The sequence below is a fragment of the Ipomoea nil genome, unplaced genomic scaffold (assembly GCF_001879475.1).
Source record: "Ipomoea nil cultivar Tokyo-kokei standard unplaced genomic scaffold, Asagao_1.1 scaffold3238, whole genome shotgun sequence".
NCBI lineage: Eukaryota > Viridiplantae > Streptophyta > Magnoliopsida > Solanales > Convolvulaceae > Ipomoea > Ipomoea nil.
Window position 1 is genome coordinate 1120841 of NW_017619666.1, and position 15180 is coordinate 1136020.

Here is a 15180-nt window from a genome sequence, read left to right on the forward strand (position 1 = left end):
TTTTTCTCTCTATAACAAAAAGACCCAATCTTTGATCAACACTCATGTATATTGTTCAGTAGGACCTACAGTATAATCAATAATCAAATTGCATAAACAAACAAATAAAGAAAGAAAGAAAAGAAAACCTCAGGAATGCATTAAACCCATTAATTAGTGGTGAAAAGCTGTGGAGAAACTAACCCAAATCATACAAGGAAAAAAATGGTGACTTAATGAAGTTGCTTACCGTTTTGAAATGGTGCATTAGTGGAACCCAAGAAAGTACACCTCCAACAAACAACCTAGTTTACTAATCAATGAATCCCAAGCCAAACAACAAATTAAAAAAAAAAAAAAAAGAAAGAAAGAAAGAAAAAACACAACCCAAAAACACAGGGAGGGAGGGAGAGAGAGATAGAAAGCAGAGGCGAAAGGGGGTGTGAATGTGTTGATGTGTCAAGAAAATATGCTAAGGTGGGTCCCGGGAGGGGGACAGGTGTCCGAGCAGGTGGCGGGTAGGCAAGGGGGGGAGTACCATGTTTCTTGTTTTCTTGATCTTTGACGTCTGCCTTTTTCTTGCGGTGAGATGATGATGATCTTTAATGCTTTCGGGTGAAAATTTTGTGGGGCCCAGATGAGCGCTATCGCGCCACGTTTCAAACCGAGAGATATTATCTCATGCTTTTCTATGTGGGCCCGTTCGGTGTGACGTTACGTTGTTTACGTGTCTATAATCGACTCGACTACTTTTTTAGTTTTTATTTGTGCTTTTCTTCTCTTTTCTTTTCTCCCGCCGCAACACTGTTTGAGTTTTTTTTTTTTTTTTTTTTTTTTTTTTTTTTTTTTTTTTTTTTAAATCAAATACGGAGTAATATATATATTTTTTTAGATCAAAAAGGTAGGGGTAACCCAATAATAGAGGTTTAAGCGGTAGCAAGGCGCCAAATGGGGATACCATATTGGTCGTCATCTAGCCTACTAATAAGGTCAACAGGAGGGGTATCAAAAATTGACGTTCGTTGCTGTCCATCATGAAGCTTAAAGACACTGTCGGCCAATTGGTTTTGGTCCCTCGAAATAAGGGCCAGGTGCCAAGAACCCAAGGATTCCAGCTCCTTTTTGCATGCATGGAGGATGTTGCTTGCAATGGCGCTAACCTCAGAGCTACAGTTGACAGCCTCCACAATGCGTTTTGAATCACTCTCAAAGCAGGTATGCGAACTTCCAAGCAACTTAGCGAACTGGATTCCCTTGAGTAAAGCCCATGCTTCGGCCACATCGGGTGGAACATAAGCCAATGGAGTATGAGAAGCCCTTGATCCAATTGCCTTGGTCATCTCTAGCTACTCCGCCTCAGGAAGCTTTGGACGAGATAGTATCGCAACATCCATCTACATTGATTTTGATTCAACCTGCTGGCGGCTTATTCCCACGAAGGAGTTTCCACGAGTGCGAGGCAGAGCCAAAATGGATGCCCTTGTCATTCCCGAAAGCTCTGCCAACTTCCGTGATTTGTGTCTGTATAAGGAAGTTCTTTTGTCTTATATCGGTAGTTGAGTTGTTGAAGGTTCTATCGTTCCTCCACAGCCACAGTTTCCATGCCGTGATGGCAAACAGGACACGGGAGATATGTAGTTGATTGCCAGGCAGTATACCTCGAATACCAGCGTTAAACCATTCTTCAAAAGGCCTCGTCTGGTCATCGTTATGGCCTGGTAAGACAGAGAGCCATACCATTTTAGCTTCAGGGCAAAGACGAAGGATGTGTTCAGTTGATTCCTCATTACTGCCGCAGGCTGGGCAAACAGAACAGTTCGTGAGGCCGCGTTTCTTCTTGTTGACATTTGACATAATGCGATCATGCCTGGCTAACCAGAGAAAGGTTTGTATTTTGCTGGGAATCTTGAGTTTCCAGATGTTGCTCCATGCTTGAGTGGGGGTAGGAGAAACGAAGTCTGTACATAGATCATAGGCAATTTTAGTTGAGAAGTTGGAAGAGCCATCATCCCCCCAGCCGATGGTATCACTCTCGTAGTCATCTTCACACAAGATAATAGTAGATAGGCGCTTGATGATGCTTGACGGCAGAGTATTACCAATCTTGTCCCGATCCCAACCAATGCCTGGTAGCCAGTAATCCGCAACAGGGGCATAGAGTTCCGGTAGTGGTAAGCGGGGAGAAGCAAGATCATATAGGGGCCGATGGCCAAGCCATGCATCCATCCAAAACTTGGTGTTCCTGCCGTTTCTGATTAATATCTTAGAGCCTCTGACTATAGTTGGTATTGCCTTGATAATCCCTTCCATACGTTTGACATGTTGGGCTTAGAATTCCATAGCTTAGGATCAGAAGGGTGGATGTTGTACTTCGCCCTTAGGATATTGGCCCATAGACAGTCTTCCCCTGTTAAGATCCTCCAGCCTAGTTTAGCGAGGTGTGCGGTATTTGTTTCCTTGAGTCTGCGAATTCCCAGGCCACCATGGTCTTTAATCTGCGTAACCAGGTCCCAGGACACAAGGTTGCATTTCCTGGCATTGTCTGAGCCATCCCAGAGGAAGGCTCGAAACAGTTTTTCCAGCTAGTTTACAACACCTAGTGGCAGTAGTGTGGATTGCATAGTATACTGAGGAATGGCGGTTAAGACCGATTGAATGAGGACCTTTATGCCTGCAAGGGAGAGAGTTTTCATTTTCCAGCCAGCTAGTCTGCTCTTCACCTTTCCTATGAGATCATTGTAGGTTTCCTTTCTGAGACCACCATGCCAAGATAGAACTCCAAGGTACTTGCCTAGATCGAGTGTTACTGGGATGTCAAGAAGGTTTGAGATCTCATGCTGCAGCGCCACTGGTGTGTTCTTGGAAAAATATAGAGAGGATTTTGAAAGGTTGACCTTTTGTCCAGATTGGGAACAGAATAGGTTCAGACAATTCTTGATGCATGTGGCTTGGTGAATAGAGGCTTGGCCGTATAGGATCATGTAGTCAGTGAAGAGCAAGTGTGTAAGACTAGGGGCCTCCTTCGAGATCTTAATGCCCTCCCATGAACCCTTAGTCGACATGTCATTAATAAGGTGACTCTATCTCTCAACACAAAGGACAAACAACAGAGGGGAGATCGGATCTCCTTGTCTCAAACCTCGGGTGGGCATGAACCAGTCTGAGCTTCTACCATTGAATGAGACAGACAGCCTAGAGGTTGAAACGCAATGCATGATGTTTCTAATCCAGGAGTGGTTGAAGCCAGCTTCATGCAGCGTCGATCTAATGAAGTTCTAAGAGATTCTATCAAAAGCCTTTTCTAGATCGATCTTGACCATCAACCAGCCCGTGTTGCCCCGTTTCGTATTCATGGATCTGAGGATTTCCTAATAGGTAATAATATTGTCCGTCGTCTGCCTTCCCGGGATGAAGCTGGACTGGGAGGGGCTCACTAGTTTGCCCATTACCTTCCTTAGTCTGGTAGCTAATACTTTCGTGATAACCTTGTAAGATGTATTGCAAAGGCCAATCGGCCCCTTCTGGCAACACACCTCTATCAAAGAAAGCAAGGGCATAGTCGACTAGGTTTTGGCCAATCACAGACCAAGCGTGTTGATAAAAGCCCGCATGATAGCCATCTGGACTGGAAGCTTTGAGAGGTGACATGTCATAAACAACCCTCTTTACCTCCTCTTGGCAGAAATGTTGGTTGAGATATAGCCAGTCAGTTTCATTAAGCTTGGGGAAATTGCAGATGAAGTCAATGTTCGCTGGGCTGGAAGGGTCCGCTGTGAATAGATCCTTGTAGAAGTTGCTGACGTAAACTAGAGCCGAATCCTCATCAGGGAAGGGGTTCCCATGATCATCTTTGGAATACGGAGTAATATACTTGTAAAATTCTATTTCGCTTTAAAAATGACTATTTTAGTCTTCCGAGAAAAATTCTACAGTCCACTGAATTTGATTTTTGAGTTATTGTAGTAGAATTAGTTTGTATGGTGATATAAATGTTGATTTTGACTGTTAAATATTAAAAATATTAACTTTTTAATGCTATTTTCATATATTTGTAGTGCTTTTTTTAAAAACCTTATACAACTAATTTTTAAATTTAAAAAGTGTAGATTAGTGGAATATTTGGAGAAAAATACTACAAAATTTATAAAAAATTAATCATAGAATGGCAAGAAGGTTAAAGTCATGAACCTAGATATAATAGTTAATTTTTTTTTTCATAATCTCGTGATCTAATTATGCCATAACTTTAATAAATTAAGAACTAAATATGCTAACAAGTAAAAAAAAAAAAGAAAATAATTATTTGTTTATAATTAGGGGATCCAATTTGTCATTTTCCATTAACCTTATCTTTCAAAATGTATCCCTATTTTTTTTTTAAATACCCATATTTGAAAATATAAAATTTCAAAATTGTACAAAATGCAATTGAATGAAGAAATAAATGAAAATGGGTCATGGGTTTAAGGGCTTAGACCATCTCCAACCATTGCACCAAATTCTGCACCAAATTTTACACCAAAAAGGAATATTCCCAGCATATTCTTACACCAAATTTTTTTCATCTCCAACCCATTACACCAAATTCTGCACCAAATTTTATTCCTACACCCCTCATAAAGTTTATATTTATACTTTTATTCTTTTAACAAAACTAATAGTTGTAATTTAATAAATTAGACTTTAATTATATTATATATTTTATTTTTAATTAAATTATATTTAATATTAATTTTATTTTAATCGTCTTCTTGATAAGATCTTTGAAATGATATAATTTTATTTTAATAATATACAATTTATCTTTAATTTTATGTTTATAAGATACAATATAATTATAATGCAAATATTATTTTATTTCACAATAATAAATAACACCCGCTACATTTAATTATTAGAATTACCATAATGTTCCCACATATGCTCGATCAATGCATCACGAAGCGCATAATGCGCTTCTTTATTTTTGATTTGCCTATGTCGAGTAAGAAACTCTTCAAAGACAATTCTTTCATCTCTACATATATCAACCTCAGGAGCCAGTGCTTCTCTCCAACTTTGTATATCGACTTGCTCATCACGTTCATCTTCAATTATCATATTATGCATTATGATGCATGATGTCATTATATCATGCAATACATGTTTATCCCAAAAACGTACTGGTCCCTTGACTATTGCAAATCTTGATTGAAGGACCCCAAATGCACGTTCTACATCCTTTCTACATGCTTCTTGCATCATTGCAAATAACTTTTTCTTTGGTCCTAGGGGCTGATGAATAGTTTGCACCAGGGTTGACCATTTCGGATATATCCCATCAGCTAAATAATATCCTGTATCGTACACTTTCCCTTGAATAACATAATGAGCAGGAGGTGCCGTACCATTTGCAATGTTTGCAAACAAATGTGATGCCTCCAACACATTAATATCATTATTCGACCCCGGCAAACCAAAATGTGCATGCCAAATCCACAAATCATAATCAGCTACGGCCTCGAGAACAATAGTTGGTTCTCGACTACGCCCAGCATATTGTCCGGCCCAAGTTGTTGGACAGTTTTTCCAAGTCCAATGCATGCAGTCTAAACTCCCAAGCATCCCTGGAAAGCCATGCCTCTCACCAATTTCAAGCAACCTTGCAACATCATTAGCATCTGGCGCTCTTAGATAGCGTTGTCCAAAGACCTCTACGACTGCTCTGCAAAATCTCTTCAAACTTTCAATTGCTGTTGATTCCCCAATTTGGATGTATTCATCGGTTGCATCTGCTGCTACTCCATATGCCAAAATTCGAAATGCTGCTGTTACTTTTTGTAAAGTAGACAAGCCTAGTCTACCGATTGTATCTCTCCGTTGCACAAAGTAATTGTCGTGCTCTGCAACAGCATTGGCAATTCGTAAGAACAAATTTCGACTCATTCGAAATCGTCTACGAAGTATTGCCTCATTATATTTTGGATTTTCTGAAAAATAATCAGCATGTAATCTTCGATCACCATCTTCACGGTCACGGTGAATCACTCTATGCCCAGAAATTGAACCGCCATGACTTGGGTTGATGGCTTGAGTAGACATAATCTCTAAACAGTAAGCCATGACAGCATTGTTGTTAGCATACGTACTTAGTAGTGCTTGTTGTTGTGATTGTATTGTAGCAATGAGATCATCGTCATCCTCTTGCGAGGATGAAGATGGGTGTTGGGGTGATGATGAAAAGGGGTGTGAGGGATTCATATCTCAGGATTGCTATGGTGAAAGATAAGTGTGTATGCCATGTATTTATATATCTGATATGATATCTTTCCCAAATCCCAAAAGCAATTGCTTTCAACCGTAGGATTATATCACAACCATCTTAGCCATTAATTGGTATTCATATACTTCCAACACACAATCCAAGATCTGACATGATATCTTTCCCAAATCCCAAAAGCATTTGTTTTCAACCGTAGGATTATATCACAACCATCTTAGCCATTAATTGGTATTCATATACTTCCAACACACAATCCAAGATCTGACATGATATCTTTCCCAAATCCCAAAAGCATTTGTTTTCAACTGTAGGATTATATCACAACCATCTTAGCCATTAATTGGTATTCATATACTTCCAACACACAATCCAAGATCTGACATGATATCTTTCCCAAATCCCAAAAGCATTTGTTTTCAACCGTAGGATTATATCACAACCATCTTAGCCATTAATTGGTATTCATATACTTCCAACACACAATCCAAGATCTGACATGATATCTTTCCCAAATCCCAAAAGCAATTGTTTTCAACCGTAGGATTATATCACAACCATCTTAGCCATTAATTGATTTTTGCTTTCACTCTATATAATAGTACACCACCAAATCAGAAACCACAACTCTTTGAATTCTCTATTCATATAACTCTTGGCTCTTTGAATTCTCTATTCTATATTTCTCTCCATCCTCTTTTAAAAAATGTCCAAGGCACGCACAATTCGAACTAGTTCATACTCTATTGAGGAAGATAAACTCCTTTGTCATGTGTATGTTAATATTTGCCAAGATAAAGCTACGGGTCATCATCAAGCTGGGGACGTATTTTGGACTCGTATTATGAATGCTTATCATGAAGCGCTACCAGCAAATGTTGGAAGCACTCGATCATTGAGGTCAATTACGTCCCGGATGCAAACTATAATGAAAGCTGTCGCCAAATTCAGAGGATGTATTGTACAGGTTGAGAACTTGAATCCCAGTGGAGCTTCAGAAACAGACATTGTGAGTATTTTGTGTTTATATATAAATTGTGAATACTTTGAACGTTTGTATTATTTACTTACTTTAATTGTGGTTTATAACAGATTAATAGGGCAAAAGCACTAATGGAACAAGATGCCAAATTTAAAAATGGTTTTAAATTTGATCATGTATGGCCTATTGTTAAAGACTTGGAGAAATTTCAAAGTCCTTCGAGTAGAGAACCAAGTGTTGCAAGTCGAAAGCGAAGTTCTGACATTGAAGGTGCAGAGTCACAAGGCGATAAGTCAATAGGTTCATCATCGTTTTGCCTTAACTTAGACGATGATTTCGAAAGTCAGGGCTTGAACAATGAACGTCCTACCGGGCGTAACAAGGAAAAAAAGAAGAAGCAAGCATTTGCAGAATGTCATGATTATTTTGCCAAAGTCACAGAACATAATGAAAAGATCGCACAAATGTTCGAACAAAGTCAAACTCAACTCCAAAAAAATTATGAGCTTCAAATGATAAAAGCTCAAAATGAAACGATAAAATTTCAAAATGAAGCAAAGCAACTACAGTTGGCGGAACAGCAGGAAGATAATAGAATCATGAGCATAGATGTTGATTCCATCACAGATCCAATAAGGCGTGATTGGCTTAAAAATACACAATTACAAATTCATGCAAAGAGAGCTCGTCAACCACTTGGAGGAGAAGAATCAAGCAGTCAGTTTACTCAATATTTTAATCATTTGGGAGGAAATGATGCTGGCCTAGGAGATTATTGAATTAAGTATGTTTAAAGTAGTTTTAATTAAGTTCTATGTGTTTGTTTTAAATTAAGTATGTTTAAAGTAGTTTTAATTAAGTTTTATGTGTTAGCTTTAAATTAAGTATGTAATTTCCTTTAATTTTGTTATAATTAAGCTTTATGTTTTTTTATTTTTAATTAATCTATGTTCAATATTAGACTTATTTTAATCGTCTTGATGAGATCTTTCAAATGATATAATTCATTTTAAATAATATAAAATTTATAGTTAACAATTTAACAAAATATACAAATATATTAAAACAAAAAATAAAACACAAATGGAATTAAACAAACAAGAGGGGTTAAAATGAAAAAAAAAAATTTATATGGCACAGCACTGTTCACAGTGCGCCAAAAATTTGGTGAAATGGCGCTGGGTTGGAGCATTTTTTTTGGTGTTTTGGCGCAATGGCGCTGCCTTTGGAGATGGTCTTAGGGCTTTATTTTGTAAGCTTTTATGCTTTTTTGTAATTACAGTTTGACCCTGAGAATAAACCTAGATGATAATAATAATTTTTAAATAATTATTTTATTTTTTATATATCTAAAACTAAAAATAATGTAGGGATGCTTAACTAAATAAAACAATAGACTTGTATTTTTATAGGTCATTTTACATTCATGTTAATATGTTATTAGACAATTATTTTTTTTTGTTGAGTACTCTTGACTCTATTGTTGCCTAAAGAATCAAGACTCCACCATCGGAGTTTGATCTTGTGACCTTCCCTCAAGAGAAGCCACAGAGGTGCCATCAGACAACTAATTTATTAAACACTTTTTTAACAAATTGCTAATATTACTACCTTGTCCAAACAACTAATACAATCAATTATTAATTAGCTAATTACACTAAGTCAATTATAAGTTAAAATGGTTGTTTGGTAATAGCCTTTTCCCCTTAGTTGATTGGACATTTGGACCCAATTAACCAAAATTTGAAACAGTACTTTGGGTAACATTTCATATTTGCTTATTGTTTTTTTTTTTTTTTTTTTTTTTTTTTTTTTTTTTTTTTTTTTTGTTTATATGAAGACTAATTTAGCTCCCAAAAGCCCTAAATTTTATACTCTCGCATAGGGGTGTAAATTCTCGTGAGCAGCTCGGTCAAAATCGAGCTCGAGCCGAGCTTGAGCATCTCGTTTGATAATCGAACTCGAGCCGAGCTTAAATATTCTAGGCTCGTGGCTCGTCGAGCTGCTCGCGAGCCGTATAATATATAATATAACAAATATAATTATAATATATAAAAATAACAATTAAAACCTCTATAAAAAAATAACAATTAAAAAGTTCAAGATCAAGCTCGAATTCAAGTTCAAGATCGAGTTCGAGTTGAGCTTGAACAATCGAGCTGTTCGAGCCGAGCTCGAGTAGCTCGAAAATTGCCGAGCTCGAGCAACTCGAAAATTGCCAAGCTCGAACTCGAGCATCAGTTCTTGAGCTCGATCGAACTCGAGCTCGGATTCATGTCGAGCTTCCATTAACGAACTCGAGCTCAACTCGGCTCGTTTACACCTACTCTCGCAGACGGCAAACCAACATCTTCCTCATCGTTCATACCCTCTCTTTTCGTAGCAAATCAACATTCTTCTTCCTATTCTCTCTTTTCGCAGCAAACCAACGAACGTTCTCCTTTGCATCCAACTTCTATGAGATAATAATCTCTCTCAATAGGCTCTCCTCAAGTGCATGGAATTGCTGTTGTTTAATATTATTAAAAATTTGGGGAGATTCTCTTAGAATGTTGAACCCACAAAGAACGGTGTTTTGGTTAATAAAATCGAGCACTAGTTGATAAAAGCTCTCTAAATTTATTTCTTCCATTTTAAGAAAGATGAGAATAATAAAATCAACTAAATAAAAGACAAATAAAGTAAGTAGCTTTCAAAAAAAAAAAAAAATGGCAATAAACAATATATTGAGAAAAATAGGGTTGAATCCTAGTGAGAAATTTATGCACAAGCTGAATTAAAGATATAGTATTCTAAATATTCTAATTTCGTCCTAATTGTGAAAAAATGCTATTTGATTTAATTGCGATTCTCGTATGTAAGTATGTGATTAAACTATGCAAATTCTACTCTCGTAGTATCCCATAAAATTCAATCAATTAAGCACAAGCACTATAAAGTCACCTAAAAAATCAATCACTATCGTGTTGTGTCTTCTATGTGTTTGCAATGGCTAAGTTAGTGTCACTCTTGTGCACAATTAACAAACAAGAATCAAATACAACTTGATCAAAGTTCTATGCAATTAATAATCAAACTACACAAACACAACACTTAAAAGAAATAGAAATATTGAAAGAGTAATGCTATGTACCTCTCCTAAAAACTTTTCTCCCAATTTTCCCTCATGATGTGGTATCATTTAATTGGATTATTTAATTTTTAATTAAAAGTGTGCGAGGTCAGCCAATTTATGATACCCACTAAATATATATAAGCCAAATTATGGAGAAAATTTATTAGGAGAAATTTATGAGAGGTAAATAATATTTTTTTTTATATTATAAATTCAAGAATTCAAGAATAAGCTACATGAATAAACTTCAAAAGAATTCAAACACTTAAAGAATATTATTAGCCACTCATGAGGGAGAAAGAAATCACAAAAAGTTTAGAATAAACATTTCAATTACAACAAAAAAAGAGAGAAAAATAAGAAAACTTAGGGATTGATCGTACTTGAAACCCTTGCTATCTTTCTTCCCTTTCTTGCTATGTTTGAGACCCAACTCTAAACTTCTTGGTGTGAATTTTCTCCAAAACTGAAGTCTCTAAAACCTAGCTTCGTCCTTATACATACCATCCTTGGGCTTTTGGGATGCAAACATATATAGGCCTGTTTGGTAAAAAATGGCAATTTATATCCTCCACCACAGCGCGCGTTGCACTATGCGCCCAGATGCAAAACGACGTCGTTTTAATTATTATTATTATTTTTTTTTGAAATTTCCCGCCCCAGTGAATGGCAATAGTTTTTTCTTTAAAAAAAACCCGCTGTTCAAGAATGTCCATAATGTTATACTAGAATACACATAATGTTATACATGAATGTACATAATTATATAACAAAATATACATACTCTTTTTAAAAGATAATACACATAATCTAACATAATACATAATAAACATAAACTTTTAACATAATACACATCAACTCTTAACATAATACACACAAATTTTCTGATTCGGATGTACATAATTGTATAAAAAGAATGTACATAATTGTATAAAAAATACACATAACTGTATGAACCAATACACATAACGTTGTGAACAAATACACATAACGTTGTGAACAAATACACATAATCTCAGCAACTTCCTACCGCGCCTCCCAACACTACTCCAAAACGACGTCGTTTTGGGAGGGGCGCGGTGCACAGTGCTATGTGCGCCGTGGTGTAGGATATAACGATTGGTAAAAAATCAATACTTATGCTGAGCAACCGAATGCACCATGCATGGTGCATACGATGCAAAACGACGTCGTTTTGACTAAAAACGCGCGTCCTACTTAAAAAAAAAAAATTCAGGTTCGATTCTCAGAAATAGCATTATTGTGGATATATAGTTATGAATTTCTGGATATTTAGTTATGAATTTATGGATATTTAGTTCATTCATTGTGGATATTTAGTTCATTCATTGTAGATATTTACTTCATTCATTCACTGTGGATATATAGTTATGAATTTATGGATATTTAGTTTATTCATTGTAGATATTTACTTCATTCATTCACTGTGGATATATAGTTATGAATTTATGGATATATAGTTATAAATTTATGGATATATAAAAATGTTATTGCCGGGAATCGAACCTGATTTCTTTTTAAGTGGGACGCGCGTTTTTTTTTAACCAAAACGACGTCATTTTTGCATCCGTATGCACCATGCATGGTGCATACGGATGCACAACATAATTTGCGGTAAAAAATTGGCCTATAGGCCAATTTTAGCTTAATTGACCAATATTAATTGTTTGATTTAGTTAAAATATCAATATAAATGTTTGGTTAATTAGCTTTTTGCAACTTTAAAAGGCTAAAATTCAAAAAGTTACTCCAAACAACTTTTTCAATTAGCTTTTTGAGAAAAGAAATTATACCAAACAGCTATCAACTAACAACTAATTTATTAGACACTTTTCTACAATTAGCTAATGTTACCAACTATTTATACATCTAATTAACACAATCAGCTAACAGCTTGATTATCATATGTAGATTTGTAAATACTGTATTGTTAAAATTATTGCATATATGCTTGGAAGCTTGATATTTTTGCTTGAAAGCTTTTGTTATCATTCTTTTTCATTTTGTCACTTGTCCACTTTGACACTTGTTTACTAAAAAGATGAAAATAATGTAGATAGATAGATGCATCATTTTATGTCTTTTTTTTATCTAATTAATTTAAGAAGGGATCTTTATTTTCTTTAATGAATTTGAAGTCATGCTTATGTAAATGCTAATAATTTGAAGTCATCACATTTTATATTTTCTGTGGTTTTGTTTTTGTGATAATAAAGCAGCACATATATCTTTAAGTAGTATGCAATTTATTTAGTTCTTGCGTTGCTTTTCCTGTAAGGATCAAGGCTTTAATTTGCGGCAAATTATTGTGTGGACCATAAATATTAGGTGCATTTTAAATATATTAAAAGTACATTATTTTTGTACTGAACGTATATTATATAAAATAATGTACCATTAGTATATTAAAAATGTACTTTTAAAAAATATACATTTACATAAATAATGTACTTTTAGTATATTAAAAATATACTTTTTTATTTATGGTCCACACAACCATGGTCCATGCAATAATGATTGTTAATTTGCTAGTTGTCTGTTAATGTTTTTCATTATATTATATTATTGCTGTTTCAATTCTCAGTTTAAATATTCTTTTCCTTTCATTAGTTCACCTGCTAATGTTTAAATATTGCTATAGATGAAGGGAAGTACATCCAAGAGAACAAGTTAAGGGTATTTCTGATCAGTCCACCTCAGTTTCCAGTTTTGTAGTCTAATTAATGCTGAGTATTTCTTGTATAAAATTATATGGTCACAGATTGGAAGGGCCGTAGAGATTTTCTAAGAGTATGTTATTGTGAAGATTACATTGTATAGTTTGTTGTGTTGTTTGGAGTTGGTTGTATTAGTTTTGTAAGATTATGTACATACTGCACATAAATTTTAATTAAAATAAAAATTATGAGGTTTTTAAAAAAAGTAATGGAACCTGTGATACTTTCTCTATTGATAAACTATAAATAAATAAATAAAAAAAATAATCCACTACAATTTCTACGCTAAAAATGTTGCAGATTCTTGGCTTTCTGCGACACTTAAGCTTGGCTTTCCATGAGACACACTGTCATACCCAGTTATTTTCGCTAATGTTATTTTGACACTAATATTTTTAAAATTATTTTATTATTATATAATTCATAATGATACTACTAGCTACTTATTACTTTATAGTTATGATTTATGAATTATGAGCACTTGAACTTGTAATGGACTTTGTTATTTATTCTCAATTTATTTTCTCATTGTGTACGGGGATTCTGAACAAGATGAGATTATGCTAAAACCGTGACTTGTTTCATTTTATGTTTGAATGTTATTATGTTTAAATTGTTGTTATTGATGGTGATGGGTATATTATGATCGGAGCAAACCGACCCGGGAAGCGGAGCAATGAAGTATGGAATGGACCCGAGGCCCGGAGGTTGTACCCCGTGCTCGGCTCAAGGTGCCTCGGCCATATGAGCTCGGCCACTTGAGGTTGGCTAGGTGAGCTCGGCCCTATGAGCTCGGCCACATGAGGTCGGCTAGGTAAGCTCGGCCCTGTGAGCTCGGCCACATGAGGTCGGCTAGGTGAGCTCAGGCCTATGAGCTCGGCCCTGTGAGCTCGGCCCTATGAGCTCGGCCACGGTGAGCTTGGCCCTATGAGCTCGACCACATGAGGTCGGCTAGGTGAGCTCGGCCCTATGAGCTCGGCCATGGTGAGCTCGGCCATGTCGACCTCGGCACACCCGCGGACCCGGTCTACACCCAGACGCAGTCAACTCGGAGATCCAACTACCTCTCGATTTAGGGTGAGGCGGTACGGTTGGGGGATTTAGCTCGTATAAAAGCCCCCCCTCCTTGTCCTAACAAGGCATGTTCATTATCTTCACTAATTTTAATACACTTCATTCCTAAACTACTACTTTATAGTCATTATTGTCCTAATCAAGCCTTGTAATAACTTATTAGCGATATTTAATATAATTTACGGTCCCTGCGACCTACGGTCCTCGCGACCTTTCGATATCCTCGTGTTACATTTATTTATTTCATATCACGTTCTTATCCGGATTCATTGATTCGAGCCACCCCGGGTCAATTAATTCCATCATTGGTGTTCTTATCGAGAGCTGTTGTACCAGCTCAAGCGTGTTCTTTATCCTTTGATCCACCACGATCAGCTACTATGACAAGGTCGAGATCCAACTCTCGGCCACACCAACGGTTCCCGTGGCACCCAGCTCGCCGCAACCGGGAACGGTCCCAACGGTGCTCCCAGCCTCCAACCGGCCGCCTCCACCAGGTCGGGGGGACTTGAGAGATCACCTCACCAACCATCGCAGCGGTGGGGTGCCGACTTCTGTCTCCCCTCCTCCGAATCTCGCCCCGCTACAAGAGGGGGCGGTTACCCTTTAGCAATCCTCTACGACTTTGGCTCACCTCACAGAGTGTAACACCCCGTGTTACGACCCCTAAAACCAATTAATCATTTAATCATTTACCCAAAAGAAAGGACTAAATTCCAATAATTAATTAGGAAAAGACCCACCATAGTCCATGGGCCCTTATCCTTAAACCCAATCCCCTAGTCCTAGAAGGAATATAACTAGCCCTAATTAGGGACCCTTAGGTATATAAATAGGGGGCATAGGAGGCACCTAGAACCCACACCACAATAATCTCTCACCACACAAGAAGTTCCAAGAATCCCCCTAGGAGAAATCAAGAAAGAAGGAATCTTAAAGAAAGACCCTTCATAGCCAAGGAAATTAATTAAGGCTAAGAGGTAACCCATGTCTCAACAAAACCTATTTTCCTTGCTACAATTATCTTCTTTGG

General features: G+C 36.6%; 1 protein-coding gene across 1 annotated transcript; it reads left to right on the forward strand.

Moving 5' to 3' along the window:
• The first annotated feature begins 7082 nt into the window (after positions 1–7082).
• LOC109168978 lies at positions 7083–7999 on the forward strand. Its single transcript, XM_019317858.1, has 2 exons — positions 7083–7247; positions 7331–7999. The coding sequence occupies exons 1-2, from the start codon at positions 7083–7085 to the stop codon at positions 7997–7999; spliced, it is 834 nt and encodes a 277-aa protein (XP_019173403.1).
• The last annotated feature ends 7181 nt before the right edge of the window (positions 8000–15180 follow it).

Bases quoted from the DNA above. Each gene is read 5' to 3' on its own strand.
- LOC109168978 (XM_019317858.1), top strand. From the start codon at position 7,083: ATGAATGCTTATCATGAAGCGCTACCAGCAAATGTTGGAAGCACTCGA. The intron at 7,248-7,330 runs GTGAGTATTTTG...GGTTTATAACAG, and splicing joins GAGCTTCAGAAACAGACATT to ATTAATAGGGCAAAAGCACT.